Here is a 27,847-nt window from a genome sequence, read left to right as displayed (position 1 = left end):
CACATTCCTACCTATTTTATAGCCACCTGTCTCCATCCTGTTCTATAGCAACTATCTTCCTGAGCTATTGATTCCCGAGACCTTGGTGGCTTTGACACTGAGATTTTCATACAAGGAGGTCGTTTCCTCATCAGCAACTCTGCGGAATGAGAGAGACAGAATCAGCGGTCGGCCTTGCCAAAAAATAAAGCAAGCTCAGAGCTTTCTAATCCTCCTTGTCGGAGCAAGAGGGCATCTGGGCGTTACGCCGAGCGGTCAGCCTAGTCAGCCGAACAAGCCGAGGCCCGTGTGAGTTCAATCTCTGCTCCGTTCCGCTGAATAGGGACTCAAACCTGGAACGTCTTCCAGGGCACCAGTCCTGAATATCGTTTAAAAGCTTTGCATGCACAGAAGCGATGGGATTTAAACCTGTCCCTAGCAGGATCCTGGCCAACGGGGCTGAAAAAGCAATTTGGGCTGACATCATGGCAAATGGGAAGATGCAGGAATAGTTTCATTCTATCGTGGCAAGTTAATTTAGGGACAGCAGACATGCCCAAGGGGACTGTTCGCCGGTTCACACAGGAGCCCGTGTTTTTTCATTTAGGTATTTCCTTCGAGCGCACCTCCAATTAATCTTTCCACTACTGGGAGAACAGAAAAAGGATCTTACCCCATCTGGACCTGAGGTGAAGGAGGGCGGGCTTTGGCCCGGGGTTTTTCCATTGGTAAGTATCGGATATTTAAGTAACCCGTGTCCTTCCTTAGACATCTCTGAAATAGCAGGAAAGAGTTTCAATGGTTTTATAACTCTTTTTTTTCAAAGCATGATCAGGATGCAGGATGGCTGAAAAGGTCCCCTAAGTCCAGCATTTTGTTCCAGCAAGAGGCCTCTGGCAAAACCGCAAGGAAGGATTATTCTGCCCCCTCTTCCCCAAGTACAGGAAAAGAAGGATAGACTGCCTCTATTCCTGGAGGCATTCTCCAGCAATCATAACTAGCAGCCCCCAAGACGTGTTTCAAAACAGTTATGACAAATTGCGGGAAGAAATAAAACAAGATCTCAAAAAGTATGGAAAAGCTTAAAACTTTCCTGGCCGGGATTTATGGTGACAGTAAAAAAATAAATAAATGAATGAATTGCCTAAGATACACTTCTTATTTCAAAGGGCACCCATTCCAATCTGATTTTTTTTAAAAGGTTACAGGATTGGCCAAGAAAAATTAATCGATGTACAGTATGTGGAATGGGAAAAAAAAGACAAGAGTGAGGGTCGAAATTTTGCAAGACTTACAAGAGAGAAGTGGGCTACCCTTCTCCAATCTTGTGTTATATTACAGAGCATGCTGCTTATCATGGAATATCAAGAGCAGAGTATCAGGCATGGAAGGAGCAGTTTAGCCAATGGGCTTCACAGATATTTGCGATACAAGGAAACGAAAGAAATGCCAGGTCTCAATTAACAGAGAAAAAGCACCTTTGGAGTCCTGGGTGCTCTCTGAGCCTTGTTTTTTTTGCAGACGTTTCATTGCCAGACCAGGCAACATCTGCAGTGCAAGGAGGGAGTGGGCCTTGCTCTCAGTTTATATAGAGATAGATAGATAGATAGATAGATAGATAGATAGATAGATAGATAGATAGATAGATAGATAGATAGAGAGAGATAGACAGACAGAGATAGACAGAGATAGAGATAGATAGATAGATAGAGAGAGAGAGAGAGAGAGAGACAGAGAGAGACAGAGATAGAGATAGAGAGAGATAGAGAGAGATAGAGATAGAGATATAGAGAGATAGAGATAGATAGATAGAGAGAGAGAGAGAGAGATAGAGAGAGAGATAGAGATAGATAGATAGAGAGAGAGAGAGAGAGATAGAGAGAGAGATAGAGATAGATAGAGATAGATAGATAGATAGAGAGAGAGAGAGAGAGAGAGAGAGAGACAGAGAGAGACAGAGATAGAGATAGAGAGAGATAGAGATAGATAGATAGAGAGAGAGAGAGAGAGATAGAGAGAGAGATAGAGATAGATAGAGATAGATAGATAGATAGAGAGAGAGAGAGAGAGAGAGAGAGAGACAGAGAGAGACAGAGATAGAGATAGAGAGAGATAGAGAGAGATAGAGATAGATAGATAGAGAGAGAGAGAGAGAGATAGAGAGAGAGATAGAGATAGATAGAGATAGATAGATAGATAGAGAGAGAGAGATAGAGATAGAGATATAGAGAGATAGAGATAGATAGATAGAGAGAGAGATAGAGAGATAGAGAGAGAGATATAGAGAGATAGAGATAGATAGATAGATAGAGAGAGAGAGAGAGAGAGAGACAGAGAGAGACAGAGATAGAGATAGAGAGAGAGAGAGAGAGATAGAGAGAGAGATAGAGATAGATAGAGATAGATAGATAGATAGATAGAGAGAGAGAGAGAGAGAGAGAGAGAGACAGAGAGAGACAGAGATAGAGATATAGAGAGATAGAGATAGATAGATAGAGAGAGAGAGATAGAGATAGATAGAGATAGACAGAGATAGAGAGAGAGAGAGATAGAGAGAGAGAGAGATAGAGATAGATAGAGATAGAGATAGATAGAGATAGAGATAGATAGATAGAGAGAGAGAGAGAGAGAGATAGAGAGAGAGAGAGATAGAGAGAGAGAGAGATAGAGATAGATAGAGATAGAGATAGATAGAGATAGAGATAGATAGAGATAGAGATAGATAGATAGAGAGAGAGAGAGAGAGAGAGATAGAGATAGATAGAGATAGAGAGAGAGAGAGATAGAGAGAGAGAGAGATAGAGATAGATAGAGATAGAGATAGATAGAGATAGTGATAGATAGATAGATATATAGAGAGAGATGGATGGAGTCCTTGTTTTCTTGCAGACGTTTCATTGCCAGACCAGGCAACATCTGCAGTGCCAGAGGAAAAGCACCTTTCCTCTTTCCCCACAACTGACCGCACCAGAGAGACAACGCTCCTCCTGCGTACTCAGCAGCCAGATTTTATTTAGAGAACTCTCTCTCTCCTTCCGACAATGTTTGTCCAACTCAAGTGCCGCTTAGAAATAAACACGGCTCGCAAGGAAATGAAGGGTCGTGCTAACAGGAGCATCGCCCCCCTACGTGCCAGCTGGAAAAGGGGCTTAGCAAAAGCCACAGCCAGCCACAACGGAATAACTCAGCTGAGAGATAAATATCCCGGGACAGGAGCGTTTTAAAGGACGGGGTTTCTCTGAGCTAAACACCTTGGTGGTCTCTCTTATCGGGCCCGTGGGACGTTTCCCGTACCTGTTCCTCTTCCAGCATCTTCTGCTCCATTGCGATGAACTGCTGCACAGCCATGTAGACAAATTTGTACTGAGCTTCCGTTTGCACCATGCCCGACCTCTGCCTTCGCACCATCTGAATCGTCTTTGGGATGTCGATGTCGCAATCCAAGCCTGTCGTAAGGAAGTGGAGACGTGAGTGGGGGAAGCGTGCCAAAGATGGCTGTGCGGGACATTCAGGAGGAGCAGGAGGGCGAGCGTGCTCACGTTAAACGAAAGGCACGCTCTGACACGCACCACTGTTTCCTTTTATGTATTATTTCCTCTTTATATGTTGGGCAAGGACATTTCCTACAGGTTTTTTTTGGGGGGGTGAAAACGTCTTGGATGGAGACACGGTCATCGCTACTGCAAACCCACTGAAATCAATGCAAGGTGTCAGCAGACACGGTTATTTAATCGCATTGATTTCAGCACGTCGGATGTGACTAATCTCACCGCTTCACAATTTAGGCATGTGAGCTAGGCATGACCAAAAAAGGGACTGCCGTTAACACTCGAGTCCTTGTGATTCACTTCAATGCAATGAGAATTAAAGAACAGTCACCTGTGCCCAAAAGGGAAAGGGAGGGGAAAGAAAGAAGCTCTTGTTCCATTTGTTCTGAAAAACCAAGTTCCTAGCCCTCAAGACTGTCTTAAAGGTAAAGGTTTCCCTTGACATGAAGTCCAGTCGTGTCTGACTCTAGGGGGCGGTGCTCATCTCCGTCTCAAAGCCGAAGAGCCGGCGTTTGTCCGTAGACACTTCCTCTGTGGTCACGTGGCCGGCGTGACTAAACGGAACGCCGTTACCTGCCCGCCGAAGCGGTGCCTATTAATCGACTCACATTTGCAACAACCAGGAGATGACCGTCAGCAGTGACGATTATCTTAGGGGCACATTCCACAGAAATCCAGATGATGACAAGGGCTGGTTGCTGGATAAAATTAGAGAAAAGGCAGGGAGGGGAAAAGGGGCAGGACTATATTTACCTTGCCTGTGAATTGTGTCCACCAGGATATCTATTACTATGATTGTGCCCGTTCGTCCAATCCCAGCACTGGAAAAGGAGGGAGAAAGGGAAGATGTTGAAGGATATTCACCCAGCTCTCCCTGATGAACACAAACCATCATCCACGCAATATCACACGTGGACAGGCAGCCTTTTCTAAAGGAGGACTAACAAGTCTCTGCCCCACTAGGGTTACAATCCTAGACACTGGAAAGAAACAGAGGCAAAGAAGGGAAGCATGTGATTACTTCATTCACGGACCCTTGGCTCTTAACTAGAAGGAGAGCTAAGGACCACCCCCTCCCCAAAAAAGGCTTATTGGAAATGGAGAGGAGGGATGTGAAAGAATATGTCATCCTTAACTCCTTGCTCCTTCTCATTACAGGTAGTCCTTGCTTAATGACCACAGTCGAGAACAGAATTTCAGTTGCTAAGCAAAGTGGTCATTAAGCGAATGAACTTTTTTGCAGCGGTCATTAAGCAAATCATGCGGTTCCCCATGGATTTTGCTTGCCAGAAGCTGGCCGGGAAGGTCAAAAATGGTGATCGTGTGATCGTGGGGTGCTGCGATGGTCATAAATGCAAACTGGTTGCCAAGCGCCCAATTGCGATCACGTGACTACAGGGATGCTGAGACGGTTGTAAGCATGAGGACTGGCCGTAAGCCATTTTTTCCAGCACCGTCGTAAGTCCGAACCATCACTGAGCTAATGGTCGTTAAGCGAGGACTACCTGTATTTCTGGTGGAAGAAACAGGTGGTCCAAGCAAGAGCGTGGTCTTGATGGGCACCTGTGCCAAGGGGGGAGAGACCAAATCCCAGGTCTTCTGGTGCCCCTCACCTGCAGTGCACCACAATTGGTCCCGTCTCTGGAATACTCCTGTGTGCCTTGTTGACTTGGTCCAAAAAACCAAGGACGCCCCCCGGCTCATTAGGGACGCCGTGATCGGGCCAGCTGAAATACTGGAAGTGCTTAATCTTTCTGGGCCGCTCATCCTGGACAGAAGGAGAGAGGGGTGAGGCCAAATCCTGTAGAAATATTCTACGTATCACCGCGGTGGGAACTTCCCTGATTTGGGGGAGGCGGGTGGGGAAATCGTGAAGCGTTATGACAGGCAACCCAAGCCATCAAGGAACAGCATAAACAGAACGAGGTAAATATTTGCACATTCCCCACGCGGTGGAAGTGACGGACGCTGGCTCTCTGATTACGTTCTCCTTTCCCTGAGCACTTAGCATTTGCAGGAAATACGACAGCAGCGAGAAAGGCCCTGAAACGCCACTAAGGGGGTGAGTCATAAACCAGGGGAGGAGAATGGGCCTGCACAGCTGCAAGTCGGGGGTGAAGCAGTGAGAGGGCGTAGCAGTGAGCCCAGAGTGGCATCGGGCATATATTGATTGAAAAAAACGCAACGAAGGTTAGAGGAACTGGACAACTTTCACAATAAGGGCGTGCCGAAAAGGAAAAAGAAATTTGGGACCCACATTTGAATCTGCAAGCAAATTAATTCGGTCATCCGAGGTAATTTCCCCGTTATTCTGCAGCTTTTTCTTCTGTAGCATGACGGCCCACGAGCTTAGGCAGCGTGTTAAAAAGCTGCCGAAGAGCCCAGTAAAAACCCCACCCGCTATCTAGGGCATCAACTGCTCTCCAAAGGCCCGCTGAATTGGCCCGAGGGCTAGAAATGTGACTCCTTTCAAAACAGCTACACAGAACCCCGAACCTACCCTGTCTATCCGCGTAATCTGCAAATCCCGGATGTAGTAACCCTGACATTCCCGCTCACTGATATTCTGCACGCTGATGTTGCCGAATTCCTTGGTGCAATTTATATCTGGCCAGTAGTGAAAACATTTGTTCTGTAAGAGAGAGAGAGGAGAGATGCAGACTCAGTTCACACGGCACGTGATGGTGCCCCAAGGCGGTTTCGCTGTTTTTTAATGTGCTGAGTGAAGTTGGCTTGTAGGGGATGGTTTAGCGTGTCCTGTGAGTCCAGTCAATTCTATCCAGCCAGTTTAAAAAGCAACCAAGTGACGCCACAGACTTTTCATGTGACAGACGCTGGTTGGCGCTTTTTCAGCCCATCCAGTCTCCAGCGAGGCTGCTCCAGGTCATCAGAAAGCTAATTATAATCCACTTGCTCTTTTCCAACCCACAGAGGAAGTAAGGAGGGGCTGCACTTTGAACCTTTTGGTGGAGCTGTGAATTGCACACATCTCCAATGGAGCACCACCTGCTGCTCATCCCCAGTGCCTGGAGTCATGGCCAGGGAATGGGACTGGTTGGAAACGGCATAAAAGCTTTAAAAATAATAATAATAATAATCTGTCCTTTTTCAGGAGGCTCCTTATAAAAGATGCGGGGAGCACAGGTACATTATTTGCCCAATATTTGCTGTGTTGTATTTAGGAGGGGTGGCATTTGAAGCTCTGCAACAACTTCACCCGAACTCTCATATCGAGGGGCGTGTATAATGTTGTCTGAGGGGGTCATTAAACTGAGCCTCCATGGCTCAGGCCTTGTGGAACCTCCCCAGCCCACCTCACAAGATGGTTGTTCGGGGAGAATTCGCACATCCTCAGCCCCATGTGCAACCTTGACATCTGCACAGGGAAAGGACGCGACAGAACCCATGCTCCATCTTTGGTATCAATTAGCAAACCAGCACATAGGTTTTGGGGTCTGGAAGGGTATTGTAGAACTGCAACAGATCTAGGAAAAAAACAGTCAAAACCATGAGAAGGGCTTCCTTGCTGCTGAACAAAATATACCCAAATATCTATCGGCGACACATATGGCCTCTCTTCTGGGTGCAAAGGGAATTCAACGGAAAAAAGAAAAATAGATCCATCGTCTCACGGCTGTTCCTACCGTTAATTGAGGCAATCTATTTCCATGCAGAAAATGATCTCCCGAAGGAGAATATGGAGCACAGGGACTTTGGGTTTTTTTTTTAACTCTGCGTGCTGGTTTTCTACGGGGGGAGACTTTAAATTCCAAGGGGCAGAGTGGGAAGCTCTGCAGGATATGGGCAGAAGGAACCAGCAACAAAGGGAGGGTGGCGGTTTGCAGCTGGGGGTCTCACCCGGCCTCGCTCGACTTCCTTGGTGGTCATGACTATGATGTGGGTGTTCTCCTGGTAGATCATGGCCCAAAAGTCGTCCACGGTGCCTTGGAGACAGCCCTGGGTGGCGATGTAAACTTTGCTGTGCTGGGTGCTCCGGCCGTCTTCGAGGGTATTCTAGAACCGGGGAGACAATAGAGGGGAGAATTGTCGGGAGACATGGTCCGCCAGGACCCCGAATCAGGAAGGGTTGGGGCCAAAGGAAGCCAACTACCGAAGCTATCACCAATTAGGCTCCTCGGCGTTCATTACACTGTCTGCTCCTTAAATGACCTGATTGGATTAAGGCTGGAGACAGCCTGGGTGCCTCCCCAATTCCCGCCCCGAACATTTTCCCACGCAGCTTTTATTCACCGCATTTATCCACTTATCCAGAGAGGCCCCGATCTTCTCTGTCCCAAAAAATAAAACGCAGCGTTCAAAAGCTTGCAAAATTCTGCAGGGCTGGAAAACACATCCTGAGACCTCCCAGTCTCTGCCTGCTGAATTGACTTAGATCCCCTCCCTACTTAGCTTCTTCCTCCCCGCCACAACTCACCTTAATATAATTGGCGTTGATGTAATCGGAACTTGGGACCCGTGGGTCTACGTGCCGGAGAGCCACCCGGGTTGTATCAACTGCAAGGGCCGGGAAACAGGGTAACTGCAGGAAAAACTTAGCATCCCTCTTGAAAACCACAGCGGGGGACAAATACTTGCAGTTACTGCCCCCGGATTTATATCCTGAGCGGATTCAATTGCCCGCTCTTTTTTAAAAACTCAACCTTTTTCACTTCTGTGCTGGATTTTGTCCACACTCAAAACTGGGAAGGGGCGGGGGGCTCACCCTCCAGCTCACTGCTTCCCTACACAATGACCCCGCAAGGTGGCCACGAGGTGGTTTCACAACCACACGGGGTGTGCTTTAACCTCTGCAATACAAATTGGGCTCTGAGTGAGGAAACTCAGGCATTTCTGGGATTGCTTAAGAGAGGGAAGCACGCAGGGACAGAAGCAACGCCAAATAGAACGATTTTTTCCTGCCCTCGTAAGCCAGGCTCTGTTCAAAGGCAAGACATTTTCCGTTTTTAGGATGGTCCAAATTCTTACATGGAAGGATGTTTTTGTAGCGATTTTTCGCCTTGTTCTCGGCCCGCTGTCCTTCCTTCCTGGGATACAGGAATTTGCATTCCTGCTGCTGTAACATCTGCAGGAGCAGAGAAGTTGAAGAGGAATCACCTTTCTCGTTGCCCGTGGGCCCCAGGCTTTAAAACAGCCCCCCGCTATCCCCAGCAAGCACGGCCCAAGCCAGGTGGGCTGGGGGAAATCTCACCCCGACCTTCCAAACCTGGCTGGAGGGGAATCCCCAGAACTCCTGGGGAGCACAGCCAATGGGAATGCTGGGAATTGTGCCCCCAACCCGCCTGTAAGAGCAAGGCTGGAACGAATGAATCTGACCTGCCAGGTTCCCCATACCTCAAATTCCTCCCAGAATCCTTGCTTCGCCTTCTCGCTGTGGTCTGCCATCTTGTTCAGCTCCTTGACCCGGTTCTCGATGTTGGCCGCGATGATCCGGGTGGCGTTGAAAGGCTGCCAAACACAGATCCTCCTCCAGATGCCCGAATGCGAGGAGACGCCCCAGCCTCTAGCCCCCTGGGCCAAACGCTTCCGCTCACGGTATCGTTACCGACTCACCTGCTTCAAGTGCACCACCGCCCCCGACTTCTCCACCATGGGGTTTTTTTTGTAATGCTCCACCAAGTCGGCAAGGGTGTCAAATCGCTCTCCCCCGCCCACGTCGTACTTTCCGTCCAGCTGCAAAGAGAGAACGAAAGCTTACCGAGCGGCAGCTGGGCTTGGTGGCGGATGACATCAGGGCTAACATTGTTCCTTGGGTCACGTAGCGTCGGGTGCTCTGGCAAGTACAGCAGATGGTGGCTAAATCAAGGGAGCCGCTGAATGTGAAGGACGAGAGGGAGGGGCCTTCCTGTGCTGGAGGTGTTTAAACAGATGGCCAGGCTGCAGTGGCAGATGCCAGGGGGTTGGACTAGATGATCTCTAGGTCCCTTGCCACCCTTCCATTCTCTAGCTCTGCTCCGGGAAGAGTTTCCAAATGGGAATCGCTGTCCAGCAATGGAATAAGCTGCTTTGGGAGGACGCCTCCTTTCCAGGAGGTGTTTTTGATGCCTGCGCCGGGCTAGATAAGATGGCCGCCAAGGTCCTACCCCACAGCACCCCGATAGGCAGATTTAAAGATAACAGGGAAGCCTCAGATGCTGACCTGGTAGCGGATCATGATGTGGGTCACGCGGGGCTTCCGGTCCCCCGTGTCGGCTTTATCCTCGTTCGTCAAAACGGACAACACGAAGTCACCCGGTTTGCTTTGGCTGCTACGAACTAAAAAGCTGCCCGGCTTTGCTTTGTCTGTGAGGAGCCTCTCAGCTTCCTTGCCGGTCAGGTGGCCGTGATACCATCTGAAAGAGAGAGGCCGGCTTTTAAATGGGAAGCCTCCCTGCTATTTTTCTGGATTTGTCATCGCCCGGTGAGGAAATCCCCAAATCTTGCACATTGCATTATCAGCCTTTCAGCAGCTGCCCACCCATCTTTGTATGGGGTTTCAAAAATCCATCAGAATGGTCCAAGAATGGCACATTTTCTATTCTGACCTCTAGAGGGCGCCCACCATTTGTTCCCTTGAAGCATCACCTTTGATGGCCCTTTCCCCCTGGGGTGTAAAAGCCACACGGCAAGTGGGGGACAATGAAGCCCACTTCAGCAAAGAACTGGGACTTGGGTTGTGCGCGGCGTGGCCCATGTAAAATTTCCAGCAGGGTCCAATGGTGGAGTCCAGATGCTGGACTACAGCTCTCAGAATTCCTTCGTTCGGGGCACTGCTTGGTATTTGGATGGGAGACCACTTGGAAAGCCCAGGAAGGTGGGCTAATCTTGGAAGTCAGAGGCACATCCTGGAGAAGGCCAGGGGAAAGCTGCCCCCAACCCCTACATGCTTGCAACTTTGAATTCACATGAAGGGGACAAGTGAGTGACATAAAGTTCCCTACATCCACCAGGAGCACTGAGGTCTGTCGGAGGCAGGCTAAACTCTTCCCTGTGCAAATCAGCAGTAATGTTTTAAACCAATTACACAGTAAATTCAAAGCCTTCCCACAATCTGTTCTCTATTCTCACAACGGCCTTATAAGGTAGGCCAGCACGATCCTTAAACAGGGCAAGCAGAACCCTTTAGGGCCTGGTCTGGGTGGGTTCCCCCTCCTCCAACTCACCTTTCTGAGGTGGGGTCCTGGCAATTTAGAGGGAATCTCAGCTCTATTATATTGCTGTTTTTCTCACGCAGCAGGCCCTCCTGTTCGGTGTAATACTGAACCAACTCAGCCAAGGTGGCAAATTTTTCCCCTCCGTAGAGGTCGTAATAGTCGCCGGTGTTCTGGATTTTGATGTGGGTCACCTCGTCGTTCCTCCTGCAGCCAAGGATTGGAAAAGGACGATGCTGGATGGGCCAAAACTGACACCACCCCAATTCCCCCCAAGGCAGCCTTTCGAAGTCGCCTCCGGCGTTGAAAACGAGGACAGAGGATACCAAGGCTGTGATTCATCTCTTCTAACAGCAGCAGGGATGAAACCACAGAGATTATACCCCACCACCCACTGGCAAATAAATTCCCGCTGCAAAGGGAAAGGCTTGGGGAAATGTTTAAGAAGGACCTTTGGCTTTTCGCTCGGTAATTTCTCCCTAGAATTTAAATCCAAGTTGTACCGCTGAGCCAGGACCCCAGAAACAACCCTCCTCCTGAAGCTGGCCGGTCACCACACCACACTTTGCAAGGCAGACCCACAACAGCCCCCCTGAAGCCTCAGCCGCCTTTTTAAAGGAAGGCGAGCGGCCCCACTAACATCGGGCATTTCCTAATTTTGGAAAAAATTGTGCAAATGGGCCGCTGGCAAAGCTGTGGCCAAGAGAGAGCCACGGATGAGTCACTGTTGGAGCAAAAGGAAGGGACAATAAGGATATTGTTGGGAACCAACTTCCTGTTCTCCTACTCCATTCTCCAAGAAATGCCTTTATTTTTTTCTTCCTTTTCATGAAAGTTTGGCCGAACAGGATCCCAAGGGTGTTCCCCCCTCCAAACCACTTCTGAAGCGTGCATAGCCCTGGTCCATGTCTATATTTATTTATATTTATATTTATATATAAATATAAATATAAAGAAGGCAAATAATATGCCAAGAATAGCCCCCAAGACAAGTGTTTTAATGACAAAATGCCGCATCAGCGCATTAAAGCCCATTAAAGCCATCAGCACGAAGAAAAGATAGATAAAAACGGTGAGTGATGCTGTACTAAATTACTGCATTCTGGAACGCCGCCGTATAGGCCTTGCCTGCCTCAGAATGAACTGGGCGATGCCTTTTTTAAATTCCTGTTTTATGGTGGCTGACGGCTTTTCAGGCGCTTTAAGGCCCTTGATGTGGCTGTTTTGCTAATCAAACAATTGCACCGACTTTGAATTAGAAAAAAGGCTGAGTAGGAATCTGGAAAATTGCAAAGCAGAGAGAGGGGAAAAAGACAGCAAGGGAAACTGAACGGCAGGTGAATGTTTTGTGAGTTGCACAAACCAGCCAGATTTCACAGCAGTGATGAGATGAAAAGCAACCCAGAATTGATCTGCCCCAAGGTCAGCAATTGTGTACAAACAAAAAACAAGCTGGCATCACTTTCTTTTACATCACACCGTTGGGATCCCTTTCGGTGGTCCTATCTAATTTCTGAAAACCTGAATTAGACATTTCTCAGGCTTCCCAGAAGCCTGTTTCTTTCTCTCTGCCCACCTACCTTTCAGCAACTCAGAGAAAGGGCGGAATGAAAATAAAAAAGAAGGCACAGAATATCTTTATGGCCATGAGGGCTAGAAACTTGCTCTTTAAAAAATTTACAAAGAACTGAATTCTCAGCTAGTACAAATGCTTTAAAAGCAGAGCTGTGCTCATGTATCCATTGAGTTCATTTGCTTATCTTTTTCTTTCTTTAAAAAAAAGCCCAAAGCTTGATTAAGAAATGGGAGAGCTGTTTTTTCTCTCTGACCAAGCTCATCCATCAAATATCTGGAGTCTGGCTGAGCTCAGTACATGGGCTGTCTCTAAAGTGCCTTTAAAATGCAATTAACTGAGCCTTGAAGATGGGCATTTGGTGAAAAGGGGCAGCTTTTAACTGGGCCAAACAGAGTTCTCTCATTGTGCTGGAAAGAAAATTCTTCCCATAACTTCCCATCCTTCCACAAGATACAGCCTACTGGTTAAAAAAAAAAAGGAAGGGGAATTAAACATTAAAAGTGCACTCAATTAAGCATAAGTAGAATGCAGGCAACATGCAGTTAAGTTTTCAGAAATGGGCTGGAATCAAAATAGCCTGGAAAACATCCTAGGCTAAGTGGAACAATAGATGGGGTAATCATTACAGATTAACAGAAAAAGGTGTTCTTTAAAATGAGGAATAGGTAGGCAGAGAATAGTTTCTTGACTTAGGCATTCAAAATACACGGAATTATGAACTGGGTCACCAACAGGAGGTGTTTGGAAATAATTAAGAGTGGCTGAGAAATTAATATGGCTGGATTCACCAATGGACATGCAATGGCTCTTAACATCTAACAAGCAACTGTATGTTTTTTCTGCTCACAACAGCCCTGCAAGGCGGTTGAGCTGTGCCTACTCAGTGAGCCAGAAAGTTGCAAAGAATGTCATTTAAGATGGGAAAAAGGAAGCTGAAATTACAAAACTTCTCTCCAAGCAACATTTCCCTCCCTTCTGTGTCTTTGCAAGTCAAAGCAAGCTCTTTTAAGATGAGGGAGGAAGAGAGGGGAGAAAACTGAAGGAAAAGAAATGAACAAAAATGGACAACTGGACACATTTAGCTGATGTTTTTTTTCAAAACTTAAGACACTTGAACATGGGGGGAAAAGTATCTCATTGACTCAGACAGCCTTGCCTGAAACAAGTTTCTTTTTTCCCATGAGATTTTCCAGCTGAGAAAATTCAGGATACTGCGTATTATAAAACACGCACCCGCAAACAAGGACATTTGGAGTAGGAAACTGTAGGAGGACAGCTGTGTTAGTCTACGGTGGCAAAATTCAGGAGGAGTATTTTCCTATTTTGTTTAATACTTAATACACAGATGCTAAGCTCAGACCGCTTGTAATTTCTTTTTTGTTTTACTATTGTTTATTAACTGTATTTCCTTTAGTTTATCGTTTGCTTTCCTGTAATTTCTTTGTTGTTAGTTTTTTAAACTTGCAATAAAAAAAAACCAACCAAATTTCGAAACATCGATGACAACAACAGCCACAACCCTGAGCAGCTGCGTTTGCTGCTGGCCATTTTAAAAGCCGGCATCCTCCTCGTCCTGTTTTACGGCAGCCTGCTTTAAGCAAACCTGGTTGCAAACCAAGACCAAACCGGGGAAGAGATACAAAAAAGATTTCTAGTGTTTGAAGACATCTGTTTTGGCACAAACAACTACCCCTTTATAGAATTATATGCTCCATGAAGCTCAGAACTAGAAAAAATTAACTTCTGGCCCAAGCAAATCACCCCTCCATTGTCACCTTCTTACACTTCTCTGCCCTCCCCAAAACTGTGGGTCAAACTTTAAGACTGGAGGATACTTGGAACTGGGAGCTGTAATCCTGAAAGCTGGAAATAACCAATATAAGTAAGTGACATCTGTTAAAGAGGACTAGAAAAACAGTCGCCCTGACAGAGCACAGGAAAAGCAGGGCTCTCCAGCAATGTATACAACCACCAAGATCTTTCTCCATAAAAATATGCCCCATTTCCCACAAGCTCAGCAGCTTTGCAATGTCTCTCCAAAGGCCTCTTAAGGAAGCACAGAAGGACGCTGGTTCTTGCCCCTTCAGTGACAGTTCCCCAATTCTAAATTGATGCTCCGGTTTTTCTATCCTCACAATGCTAATTTGGAGGATTTTGGCATGACAAAGAGGTCATCTTATGCCCCACAGAGCCAGAGGATGGCCCTGTGCGTTTGCAAACATCCAGGGGGCCTCCTGAAGAAGCGGTGCTTCTGAGCTCAAGCAGAGTGCCTTTCTCCTGCTAAGCACAGCCATTTAATTTTGCGGCGGGTCAGCAGAGAACATCTGCAGGGGGCGGGGTGGGGAAAAATGAGCTTAACCAAAGGTAATGGAATAAATCATGGTTAGGTGCACTCCCACAGCACCCTAAGGTGAAGCTGAACAAACCACACGGCACTTTGTGAATGAAACAGGATCTGTTTTAGATGCCTGAATGAGTCTGTCTGTCGCTTTGTCCCGGAGTTATGGCACCTACCTGACCGATAAAGTGAAGTCTCCAGGGTTGCTTTTGCTCGGCCGGGCCAAAAAGCTTCCATGGATCCCTCTGGTTAGCAGCAGTTTCTCTGCTTCAATCCCACTGATGTTTGGATGAAACCACCTGGAGGGACAGGGAGGGAAAGGGAGCCCCACTCTTAATAAGATGGGCAGTTGGGTTTTTCACAGGACGCACGAGGTGGACGGTGATCTTAAAGGTCATCTAGCCCAACCTCGCTTTGGAGCTTAAAGGTCATCTAGCCCAACCCCGCTTTGGAGCTTACAGGTCATCTAGCCCAACCCCGCTTTGGAGCTTAAAGGTCATCTAGCCCAACCCCGCTTTGGGGCTTAAAGGTCATCTAGCCCAACCCCGCTTTGGGGCTTAAAGGTCATCTAGCCCAACCCCGCTTTGGAGCTTAAAGGTCATCTAGCCCAACCCCGCTTTGGGGCTTAAAGGTCATCTAGCCCAACCCCGCTTTGGGGCTTAAAGGTCATCTAGCCCAACCCCGCTTTGGGGCTTAAAGGTCATCTAGCCCAACCTCTTGCCCAATGTCATGCACTCCCCTCTACAGTACTGGATGGTAAATATAAAAAAGGCTTTGCCCCTGTGATTTCACAGAGCTGGAAACTAAGAACACGTCTTTCTTTGTTGCCCTTTCTGTGGAGACATTTGAACCAGGTTCATCCTACTTCTGATTAGCAGACATCCTGGTTACTCAGACTCAGCCTATGCCCAGATGCTGCTCACAGACAAACCACCTTTTGTTATAGAGCACCTGGCCAGGTTTTGTGCAGCAGCAGAGAAGATCCACCGGACCCTGATGGGCCAATTTTCCACTAGCCAAACGCATTCTGTGTAACTGTATTTCATTCACATTTTAGATATTATCACTTCTTTTTAATTTTAGATGTTACCATGCTTACATAATTTTAGTGTCTATTTTATAATTTAAATATAGGCTGCACCCTGGACCTCACTCATAGATGTTAGTCAGGTTGTTTTATAAATGTATTCTAACTTTGTCTTAAATTTTATTTTGTTTATTATCTATTAAGATAAATCTATATTTATTCACTGAGCACTTTGCTTCTATTATCTACGACTGTAAGAAATTGAAATTGAATTGAATTGACCCCATTTTGTGGTCAAATTCTACACTTTCCAGCAGCCATCTGAAATCATCTCCATTAGAGCCGGTTTGGTCTAGTGGTTAAGGTGCCGGGCTAGAAACCAGGAGGCTGTGAGTTCTAGTCCCGCCTTGGGCACGAAAGCCGGCTGGGAGACCTCTCAGCCTAACCCACCTCACAGGGCTGCCGTTGTGGGGAAAACAGGAGGAGGAAGGAGTATTTGTATGTTCGCCACCTTGAGTTACTTATAAAAATAATAAAGGCGGGATATAAAATAAATAAATAAAATAAACTCATTTCACTCTAAGGAGTCCTTACTTCATGTTACCTCCATGTACGACCCACATCAATGTTTTCGTGGGAAACTTCAGATTTGGCTGAAAGGCGCTTAGCAAGCTACACCATTTGCCTTCCTGGCTGCTGGGCGCCGAACCTAAGCAGCTTCTGCAGCCCTTGCCCCCAGACTCAAGATTGCAGGTGGGTCTTTGATACAATGCAAGCGCGCACCATCTGTTCAATTCGGTGGGCTGGCTACAGAGCACTCCAGTTTTAATCCCCGCTGGCTGCGCCCAAATATTTGCTGGTGCGGAAGAAACCGAAAGTCTATCAAGTATATTTAATAATTAACCAGGGCTTCCCAAGAGATACTTAACTAAACTTTAGCTCCATCAAGTAGCCCGCTGTCCACCCAACAGTGCTATTGGGCGGCGTCGGCGTGGCAGGGGGGCTAGACAGAATAAAAATAGCCCCGGGCAGCATTTTAATGCCATTAGTGGAGTCCAAAAATTGAAGGCACCCCCCGCCAAAAAAGTCAAAGGTTTGCGTCTTAGCAGTTAGCCAAAAACTTAACTAAGACAGTGATTACTTTAAAAAGAAAGGGGAGGGGGATGGATGACCACTTTGTAGCTCTTTATAGGGTCCTTGGGATGAAGGAAGGCAAAAGGATGGGCTTTGGAGTTTGCAAACTTCTCTTTGAGAAGTAACAGAGGAACTTATTCTGATTTTATTGAATTTTATACTGTTTGGTTTTATGCTGTTTTATTGTGAACCGCCCAGGGTCCCCCGAGTGGGGGAGATGGGCAGTAATAAAAATATGACACAATAAATAAGTAAATAAATAAACTTCCTTCAAGAAGAGTAGGCTGCCAATCGAAAAAGGAAAATTCCGTCGACTTAACAACCGGTTCACGCTTTGGAGGCAGCGAACGGGAGAGACGGGAATTTGGGGCCTTCGCTGGCACTGGGGGCCAGAGAAGGGCTCTGCTTGGTGGCTCCCAAAAACTTGGGGCAAGGGAGTAGCTCGGCAGCCCCCTTCATCAAAAACCTGCAAGAGGGAAGGGAAGAAAATAAAACCTTGAGTCTTTAAGGATCAAGATTCAAGAAAGTCCTCCTGTGTCCTGGAAACACAAGCTTGAAAAGGGCGAAGTTCTACCCATGGGTGTGACAGCTGACAATCACCAGGCTTCATTAGGAGGGGTTTCTCAAAAATGACAGCTGTAAAGCAATTTAACACTCTGCCTGGAGATTTTCAAATGGGGGCTGGTAGAGTCCATCAACACACTGAGCAGCGGGGTGGACTAAATGCCCTCTAAGATCCCTTCCAACTCCTCCATTTTATGTCCTAGCAAGGCACCTTTTTTCTTGTTGTCGTTTAATACTGCCTGGCCTCACTCCCATTTACACTCCGTCTCATCTTCAACTGCTTAACGTGTTCTCATTTCTGCTCTATTCTTTCATAGCTGTTTAAAAACACACACACACACACACACACACACACACATTAAGGGATATATTTTCCCCCACAAGAAAACAACCCCAGCTGGCAAAGGAGCTGCAGCCTTTTCCCACCGCTCAGGTTCTGCAAAGGGTGGGTAAATTCTGCCAAGAACAGATTGGCCATTAAGACAAACTCTGCTGCTTGCAAACTTGCAAACGCAACTGAGAAGGGCTTGATTTTTCAGCAAGCAAGCTCAGCTCTTGCATAGCCTGTCCTGGTTGCAGTTCCAAGCACACATTCGTATTTCCCTGCATTCTTTTGCAAGTCCCCCAAGATGCAATTTGAGAAGCCTTGGAGGACCTCTGAGAGCCAATGCTTTTGGGGTGAACGGCACTCAAGAAGGAAGGCCAGAGGGTGGGAGTGGACCAAAAAGGAGAGAAAATATTATTTTCTTGACTTGTCTAGGAGGGATGCCAATACATTTTCTGGACTCGCAAAGGAATCGTGTAAATGGCAAAAGTTAGGAATCGCCCCACTGTAGCAGAGAAAATCTTGCTGGAAACATTATTTGGGGCGAAGAGAGAAAACTCGTCAAAACAGGGAGGGGGTGCCACTGGGTGACTTCAGAAGCCAACAAGGTACAGGTGCTGCGGAAAGATTGCTGGCACAACCCTGTTCCGAGCCAACCACAAATATTTTTAGAACAAGGCAATATGTTGTTCGAACTGCAGAGTCTTATCTAGGCATAGTTACACAGCTAAGAATGACGGGTTTTCCTAGGGCCAGACAACAAGGGAATCCTCTATGGCTTTAACCACAGAGCGTGAGAACAAAACGGGGGGATTCCCAAAGATACAATAATATGAATGCACTTTACGGGGCAGCTAGACCTCATGGAGGCTGCTGTAAATGGAAGTGCAATTATTTGCGAGAACATCTCACTGCTATGCAAGCAGAAATATTGCTTGAAATCCTAGAGAGGATTTCTCTCTCCCTGCAATGGGCAGTGCAACTCCAAATAATACAGGTAGAATTCAAACAGCAGCTTAAGTCGGAAAAGAGGAAGACGACAGCCAAGGAAAGTTTCTGGGGGTGGAAGATGAAAGTTATAGCCCCGACTTCTTGTGGATGCCCAAGGATCAAAGCCGGACAACAAAGTGGGTGGCCTATATTGAAAAGTTCCCCCTTTTTTCGGGGAATCAAACCACCACCACCACAGTGACAACGCAGTCTGCTTTAAGACGGCTATTTCCATTCCTTTAGCCATATTCCATCTAATTTGGGACTGTGAAAGTCGATGTCAGCCAGGCCTAACCAAGCTATTTATGGGCATTGTTTGTTCATCTTCATCCGTCACGGCCATTTCCCCCTGCCAAACAGGATGTGTCCGTTTTTTTGGAAACTTTCTGGGTTTGGTCAGAAAGAAAAGCATCTCCGTTGTACAAGGATGCCTAGCCTGGCAGCAGCCACCACAACCTGTAAATCTGTCACGGATGTTTTGCTGGCCAAGGAGCTAAATTTAGAATGGCCAATGAAAGAAGGAAAAGGAAAGGGATAATAAAAATTGACCTTTATGTTAAATTATTACAAGTCTGTGTAATTTGGCCTTTGTTTTTTTAATAGTACATTTACCATACCTGGGGAAAAGAATAAACTTAGGCTGGATTGCTTTTCTTCTCTCCATGAGGAGAGGGGGGGGGGGAAAGAGAACATACTCCCAGAATCCCTAGCGACAACCAGACTAGCTGGGGAATTCTGGGAATTAATGCCAACACATCTCATTAGACTACGACATGCTGTGTATGGTACGCTTTCATCTGCAGAATGATTTTTTTTGGAATTGAACTAACCAAGGATCTGAGTTATTGGCCAGGGGTGGCAGCTGCATGTACATTGGGACAGAGATCTGTGAGTGAAGGAAGGAAGGAAGGAAGGAAGGAAAGAAGGAAAGAAGGAAAGAAGGAAAGAAGGAAAGAAGGAAAGCAGGGCAGAATCAAGGTTTTCCTATCTTTCAGCACAGGGAGGAAGAAACGATGTGCCCTGTTGAAGACTGAAGAAATTAAGATTTATAAAAATCTTTGTCAGATTTGCAAGAGGCTAAACCAAGCACACATCACCACCGGTTTTGCAAAAAGTAAAACTCAATTTTGGGGATATCATTGAGTTAGATCCCCCCCCACAAAACAGCAAAACCTTGCCTAAATTTTGTGTACACTGTAGAAGGTTGCGCACGTATATGTATATGTATATGTATATATATTGTCCTGGCTGACCAACTAAAAATCCAGAAATCAGATCGTTTGGCTGCGTTTCTTGTTTTAAGAACTGTTGTAACTGGGCAGCTTCTGTTATTAAAATCATCCTCTTCACCATCATCCCTTGCCAATTCAGTGCATATCAAATTGAAATGTAGGGGAAGATCAAGCTTGTGCTTTGTTTGATAAAGATGCAGCTTTGGGGCCACCCGACTCGCCTTCAAAACAACTGAGAAGCAAAAAATCAATAAAATTAACACAGAGAGAGATTAACGCTAAGAAAACAAAAGGAAACTTGAAGAATGCTTGCAAGTTTGGAAAAAGATGAGTGACTTCCTCCTTGGCCCGCAGACAGGCGTTGCCTGAACAGATATTTTGGCATTTTTCTGTAGGTCCAAAGATGTCTTCCAGGAGATGGCACCTTGCAAGCATCTGCAGAGCACCTGAATGTCTTATTCCCTGCTAAAGATTTGCAGGACTAACAGCCACATCTTGGGTTATCCTATACCCCAGGTTCCAATGGCCATGTCTATAAAAACTTCCAAAAATACCTGGCTTGAAATATGCCCACCTCCTTACCTCATTTTTTAAAAATCAAGCAAAAGGAAAGGGAGGAGTGAGTCTCATTCACGATGTGGTTTCAAACAGAGAGAGAATGAGATGGCAAAACGCCCTGGTTTGCAAGTCAAGTCGTCCGTAATTCCCTCTGCCTGTCGCATCTAAGATATGGTGGGTTCTGTTTCCATGCAAAAGCCAGGTTGAAACTAAGAGGGTTTGTGACATCAAAAACACATCACAAAATGCAGAAGGTGTTAAAAACAATCGCTGGCCAGCTCCCTTGAAGGCTGCTCACGTTCGCCCGTGGGGCAACCAGCTGTGCCCGCCCACCCCCTGCAAATATTCTGGACTACAGTTCCCATAGTCCTGCTCATGTTGCTCCAGGCTGATGGCACTTGAAGCCCCAGCCAGCCAGACGCCCGAGGTCACCTACCCCGACTCGAGACCTGAGCTGTAATTTGGCAAGGCAATAACATTTTGGGAAAAGCCCTCGGGAGAGCAAATTTGTACGGGGGATACTCCCCCAAAGTGGTTGTGCCCCACGGCTGGAGGCAGGATGTGGGGAAAAATCTAAAAATTAGATTTACAATGTAGAAAATTACGCAGTGCACACTTCAAAGGCAGTTTTTCCCTCCCCATCACCCAAACAATGCCCTTTTCCTTTCCTATTTCTGATCCCTCCGTTCCCATTATGACCTAACTTTCCTTTTTAGCTATTTTCCAAAGCCCCTAGTAGTGCCCAGATGTGGCTGGGGTAATAATAATACTCATCACCATTTATATACTAGTAAAACCCTTATGACTGTTTGATACAAACAGTGCCTTGCAGGGCAACAATTTTTGAATCAAGGTACCTCATACGGGCTAACTTACAGAATGCATCCAAAATCCAGGACCCACGGCTCCCGTGGAATAGAAATTTGGCAAATTTTACAGAACGTTTTATGATATAAAAGTGATCGTAAAACGTTTTATGGCAGAATACAAAATGCCGTAAAACGTTTCCTGTGGTCAGCTCCTGATGTTTGACTGTGCTATTAACAGTTCAGTAGGAAGGACATGGGCTATTTTCAAGCCAGATACAGCTCTGAATATCTCCCTGAATTTTTAAGACCTTTTCCAGCGAAGGCAGGACATTAGAAGCTCTGCTGTTGTTCAAGGCATTGAAGAATCTGGTAAGCTTATTCTGCACAAAAATTCTGTGTATGTTGGTGTTAAGAGGATGCGATCCAGAGGCACCTGAATGTTTTGAAGAGGGATTCCCGATCTCCTTGTTCAATGTAAAAAGCGGCGATCAAAATTCAGGCACTTGGCAACTGGCATGTATTTACGGTGGCTGCAGCATCCTGGGGTCACACAATCGCCATTTGCGACCTTCCCAGCCGGCTTCCAACAAGCAAAATCAATGGGGAACTGCGTGATTCGTTTAACCAGGTGATTCACTTAACCACGTGACTCACTTAACCACATGATTCACTTAACCACGTGACTCACTTAACCACGGTGGTGATGCACTTACAACCGCCGCAAAAAATGTCATAAAATCGGGTGCAGTCACATGATGCCTCGCTGAACGATGAATTTTCCGGCCCCTGTTGTGGTTGTAAGTCGAGGATTACCTGTATACGTATATATAGGGAGCTGCCAACAGAACGGGGCATCTGCAGAGTGCAGCAACCTCCCACCAAGGCTCACGATTTTATATTCTTCCCTTTTTTCTACCTGGCACAGGTTCCTGACTCCCAAATCAGTGGTCCTTCTGAAAAAGCCAAAAAGCACATTCAGTGCATAGGATTTCTCTCAAGAGTGCAGTGTGGCTTCCCACTGGGATGGTTCTTGCTGTGCTTGTAATTTGCAACTTTTGACGCATGTACGGGTGACCTTCCTGTTCTGAATGAGCAAGACCCAACTCGGCAGCCATCTCCGGGAGAGAAAAAGGGTGTTTCGCTGCAAAAAAATGAGTGACTCATTGCTTGTAACTTTTATTATTGCTTTTATTATTATTATTGTTACTATTATGGACCATCAATACCTTGGAGTTATTATTCAGGTGTTGTTTTTTTTAATTGTCGCTTCTCTGGAAGAAACGGCGCATCATGTGACAAACAAAAACATGCAGAGTTAAAAAGGAAAATGAACCAAGGACAAAAGGAAAGGGGAAAACGAAAATGAAGAGACAAGAGAAGAGAAAGGGAGAACGGAAGGAAGTGAAAGGACACTTGGAAGCGGACCTACCTGCATGCACATAAATATATCAACATTTATGAAAAAGTGTGAAATCTGAAGGACCACAAACATTTTAAACAGACACATTCAGTTTCTCCATCTAGTAACAGAACTAAGAAATGCTGACCAGGTACGAATACAGTACATTTATCCTTCATGGTGGGCTTTTTCAAAACTTTTTGCCAGGCTAGTTTTTCAGACAAAGCCATTTGCCTCCTTTGCAATTATGGATTTATCCTGTGGATGCTGTGAAAGGTGCATTTGATAAAGATGGAAACTGAAAAGCTGCACCGCTCTCCATACCCAAGGAAGCACACAACCCACAGGAGCCCTTTGTGGGGAAAGGAAAAGAAGTGGGAAGCTGCATCTTTCATGTGGCCACTAGAGGAGATAAACCATTACATGAAAAATCCCTCCCTTCTGATCTGCAGGAGGGGAGATTTCAGAAACTTATAAAACCAGGAACCCCTCTGCAACAAAATCTTGCAGCAAGGAGTGTCCCAGTTCAGGCTGTTCAGCACACACACACACACACACACACACACACACACACGGATGGACCTAAAGCCTCCACTTTGCCATCACAAAAATTATTCTTGGACTGAGTTCTCCAGTGGGCTGGAGCTCAAAGCCAAGCCTGCGATAAAGACGTTTGTTGCCCTGCTAGATCTTTGTAGCTCCTGCACGCTGCCAAGTTGCCTTTAGGGAGGTTCCCTGCAAACAGCAGGCCTAACGTATTTTGCTACTTTTCCCTATGCCCGTCCCTGTCCCATCATATCCTGGTTTAATCGCTTTAAATGGGGACGCTCAGAAACAGCTCCAAAGAAAGTTGAACGGAGGGTCCTAGAAGAGGGCTCGGCGAGGAGGCTGGCACCCTGAACTGGAGCCCTCCATGTGCCACCAAATGTATTTTGTTTTGGCACAGCTTTGCAGCCTGTGTCTAGATTCCTGCTGCCATGCAGATGGACTCCCAGGTGAGGGAGCCCCACAGACGTGGTAGGAAGGAAGAAAACATGGGGTTTTGACCACGGGGAAGATTCTGCTTAGAAGCCGTACAAGATCGGAAATCACGGAGAGAGCTGGCTTATGGAATCGCCAAGGGTTGGAAACGACTGAATGGATAATTCAATTTTGAAGATTCTGCACCCTCGCCCAGCCACCGAGGCCGAGGCGGTCTTAACTGCCCAGGCCTCCTCATTTGCAACTGGGCCAATGTGCGCATGACTGTTGGGAAAATCAGCGCTGGTGAAATGTGCTAGGAAATTCACCGACGCTGCAAAATCAAATTTCGGCCACTGGTTACTACTTGACACTCCCTCCATGAACTTCCTTTTATTCTCAGGAAGAATAATAATAATAATAACCACCTTATCTACATCCTCCATGAAGATACAATTGCCAGACTCCCTGCATTTAATTCTCTGCAATTCAGTGCTGCAGATCAGCCGCCGAAACTTTTTTTTAAATAAAAAGGAATGTTTTGCAAGGCTGGATCACCTTTCACCCGTCAGTCATTTCTTTCTGTCTACCAAAAAGAGGAAACAGTCTCAAGGCAGGGGAGATGTGAACACGTCAAGAGGGCATCAAAGGTTTGCGGCTGTGACTCATCCGCAGAAGCACGGTGTGCGTCCGGTTGAAACAGACACGGCAGCTTGATCAGGACAAGACAGGAACAGAAAGAAAATCTTCTCACGCCAAACAACACCAACATTTTGCAGGAATGAAGAGGAAGAAAATGACATGGGTAGCGCTGCCAGGAAAAGATTGAGGCTGGCACCCTCTGGAGCTAGGAGATGCCTCTAGAAGCCCAGAGGGGCATCAAGGCAACCCGGTGCTTGGTATTTAAAGGTAGAGTGCCCCCAGATGTGGAGGCTCTCTTTTCAACACCGCAACTCCCAGGCATCAATAGCTTTGTCGCTTAGCGCCAAATCTTCTGTGCTGTAGTTCTTAAATTGCGAGAACCAGAGGACAAAGTGCCATTTATCTGTTTATTCCTCGATGAATGCACATGCTAATCTTCTAAGAATATTTTTGGTGTGGGCCGCTTTTCCTCTTCCCCCTCTAACTTTTGAAAAGAATTTGCATTCAAAGAGTTTCCAGTGTGGGAGGGGAGGCAGCTTTCCTGCAAAGATCTCTTGACGAAGGTATTTCCAGTCTGTTCCCTTTGAGCTGTCAAATGCTAAAACTGCCAGCAAGGTTTTTTTCCCCCCCTTCGAGGGCATTTCAGATCTGAAAATGAACCTCTTTCAGGGAGGTTGCAGAATAATGAGCTATTATTTGCCGATGCAGTCTTCACACTCATTCACCACCACAAAAGTAAACTCAAAACCACCACAAGACAAAGACTTTAAAAAAAAGAAAGAAAACAAAACTGAAGCTCTAAGGTGTCACGAAAACAAGGCAGAAAAATTAGCCTCTTTCGCAATGTGGGAAGGAGAGTGAAGGGGGAAAAAACACTTATAAAATACTAACTTAAAACACACGCCACTGGTTTGCACCAGATCAGAGTTTTGATCCATCAGATCCATCCTTTTTCTAAAATGCAGCAATCAGCTCGGGGCACCCTCTTGGAAGGAAAGAAGAGTCTAAAACTTTAACTAGGAAGAAAGACGGCTTCCAGAGAAGGTTGCAAACTTGCTGGGATCCTAACTGTGCCGGGATTTTTTTAAAGGACAAAGAAACAAAAATGGAGGGACGGGAGCTTTTTTGCGGTCAATGTGGATTTATGCATCAGATGCAATTTAACAAGGTCTGGAAACAGTCTGGACACAAAGGTTGGGGCAGAAAATAAGGAGTATTTCGGCACTGGAGGTGATGTGCGCCCATCAAAGCCACGATGCATTTATTTCCTCCCCAAATCCTTTCCATGCCAAGAATCCGCCACATTTCTCCTTCCTTCCCCCAATCCTCCATGACTCTATTCCTACAAGCATCCCTTTTTGGCCCTCCCGTGCGTGACCCCTGTTTGCACCACCAGCTCCCACAGTTATAGAGACCAGCGGCCTTCAAACCAGCCTGGGTTTTGCCTAGCTCAAAATGAGCCGCGCTAAGAGACGGATGCATCCCCAAATTTCTGGTAAAACACTTCCCCAGTCCAAGCACTGCCCTTGTTAATGCAAGTTTACTACTTCCATTCCCCTGTTGCAATTTTAGATTTTCTGCTGAAGCATTCACCCAAGGCAAGGTGACCAGCGAGATTAGATCGATAACCGCACATCCTCCTCCATGCAAAGACATCTCACAAAGTAAACAGGGTGATTAGATATCCCTAACCTGGCTTCCTAAATTAATCCCCCCATTTTCTGGGTTGCTCATTCCCAAATGGACGTGAAATCGCCTGCCCCCCAAGTAACCAAGATCAATAGTCTAAGTTTCCCGGGTCTGGGAAAAGCAGCTTCAAAGTTGGACAGTGGTAGAACTGGTCTGGTTTGAAGGGTGATGTTGACTGTATTTTCTCTCGCATCGTTTCTTTAAAAATACGTATTCTTAAGACACCCCGAGAGCCAGCTAGCCTAAAAACAAACTAGCAGCATTAAAAATAGAGCTTTAAAATAAGAAATTCCTGAACAGTGACACTGCAAATTGATTACATTTTTATCTTGTCGTTCCACCAGAAAGGTTAGGGTGGTATATATAGGGCGCACATGCGCAGGCTCAAATGAGGCACTTGAGTCCCGTCTCAGGCTAAGCTGTGGTTTGCTTGAGAAGCCTTCATGCTCATCCTAAACCATGGTTTATAAGCCATGCTGGCTAGGTTTTCCTTGCACATTAAGCTGGAAGCAGGCCTGATGGTGGAAAAGGGAGCAAGGAATGGGACTGCAAGATGAAAGGGTTTAAAGTGAGGGAAATTCATTTTAGAAGGGAGCTGAGGTCAGCTAGGGTGATGAGGGAGGGAGGGAGGGAGGGAGGAAGAAAGGAAGGAAGGAAGGAAGGAAGAGGGGAGGGGGAAGAAGGAAGGAAGGAAGGGAGGGAGGGGGGAGGAAGGAAGAGGAGAGGGGGAAGAAGGAAGGAAGGAAGGTTTTTTTCATGGGGTTGCAAAAGAGCAGGAATCTCAGGTCAGGCCCTTTTTCACAGAGTTATAACTCCTTAGGAAGGAGGAAAAAAACTGCTCCACTCCTTGCAGACATCTGGCACAGGGACTGAAGAGATCTCAGAGGCCTCAGAGAAGCACTTCCCAAGCAAATGTGCTTGAAGTCCCTCCTGGTGGATTTAAATCTTTAAAGAGAGGGAAGGATGAGGCTCTAATGGCATCAAGCCTTTCAAGAGAAGGAGAAATAGGAAAGAAAAAAAAAAGGCAGGAAATGTTGCCTCTGAACTGATATTTACATTACAGCTAGGAAAGAAAGGAGAGGAAACACACGCACAGGATGCCATTCAGAGATACCGAAGAAGCTGCAGCCGGCTTGCAGAGAATGCGAAAGTTTTTTTTTCTTTAGTTCAGATATTCACAAAACAGCCCCAAATGGGGAGGCAAAAAGAAGTATTTCCCTGCTCCCTCCCACCCAACCAAATTGGGCACCTCCTTTCCCTGCTCCAGCAAAGACCCCCAAATGGAAGGGGGCCGATCTACGGAGGCGCCTTAAAGAAATGGAACTTCCCCGCGCAGAAGCAGTCTATCTCCGTGTCCGAACAATAAGGGTGCTGGCGTGATCTTTAATTTATATCCACCTTTGGGAAGAGGAAGAGAGGTTTTCTCGCCCCCACCCCCACCCCCAGCAGAACTCCTATCAAACCAAGGATGACTTATAGGTGCAACCTCAAAACAAGGTTCCTAAATACTATCCCACCGACGTCCGGGCACAGAAATGGCAGGGCCCTCCCGCTCACTCTCTAAGGGAACCTCCATCACCAGGAGCAGTCTACCACCGGCACTCCCTCCCCAGGAAGAACTGAGAACGGGTTGACCTCCTTACCTGCGGGAAATCATTGCAGTGGCTCCAGCCCAGGCAAGGACGGGCGGAGGTCTGAAACGGCTGCCTGCTTACCGACCCGGCGGAGAAACGCGCGTCTCCCCGTCCGCAGCACCGAAGTCGCTCGCTCGCTCAGCAGCTAGGAGCCAAAGGGAGTGGCTGCCGGGGAGAGCAGCCTAGCCCCAAGCCGCGCCTCCTCTCTGCCATATACGGACAACCTACCGCCCCGTCCCCACGACGCCTGAGTCCCCCATTGGCGGGAGCCGGGAGCCGCCGAGACACGCCTCCT

The 27,847-nt window shown here is 46.7% G+C and overlaps 1 protein-coding gene across 1 annotated transcript; it reads right to left on the bottom strand.

The window, feature by feature from the left end:
- LOC134507011 (tyrosine-protein phosphatase non-receptor type 11-like) lies at positions 1-27,847 on the bottom strand. The gene is made up of 15 exons (XM_063317418.1): positions 27,562-27,847; positions 14,766-14,888; positions 10,688-10,882; positions 9,685-9,877; positions 9,099-9,218; positions 8,880-8,993; positions 8,514-8,610; positions 7,963-8,042; positions 7,386-7,541; positions 6,028-6,159; positions 5,141-5,295; positions 4,281-4,348; positions 3,274-3,425; positions 653-753; positions 1-139 (listed from the first exon to the last, which is right to left on the bottom strand). The coding sequence occupies exons 1-15, from the start codon at positions 27,573-27,575 to the stop codon at positions 52-54; spliced, it is 1,788 nt and encodes a 595-aa protein (XP_063173488.1). The 5' UTR covers positions 27,576-27,847; the 3' UTR covers positions 1-51.

Source organism: Candoia aspera, chromosome 18 (assembly GCF_035149785.1).
Source record: "Candoia aspera isolate rCanAsp1 chromosome 18, rCanAsp1.hap2, whole genome shotgun sequence".
Lineage (NCBI taxonomy): Eukaryota > Metazoa > Chordata > Lepidosauria > Squamata > Boidae > Candoia > Candoia aspera.
Note: the sequence above shows the minus strand (reverse complement) of the source record. Positions and strands in the feature narration are given on the sequence as shown.

Coding starts and splice junctions, on each gene's coding strand:
- LOC134507011 (XM_063317418.1), bottom strand. Junction 9,878..10,687: donor CAGGACCCCACCTCAGAAAG/GTGAGTTGGAGG, acceptor TCTCTCTTTCAG/ATGGTATCACGGCCACCTGA. Junction 3,426..4,280: donor GGACACAATTCACAGGCAAG/GTAAATATAGTC, acceptor TCCTTACGACAG/GCTTGGATTGCGACATCGAC.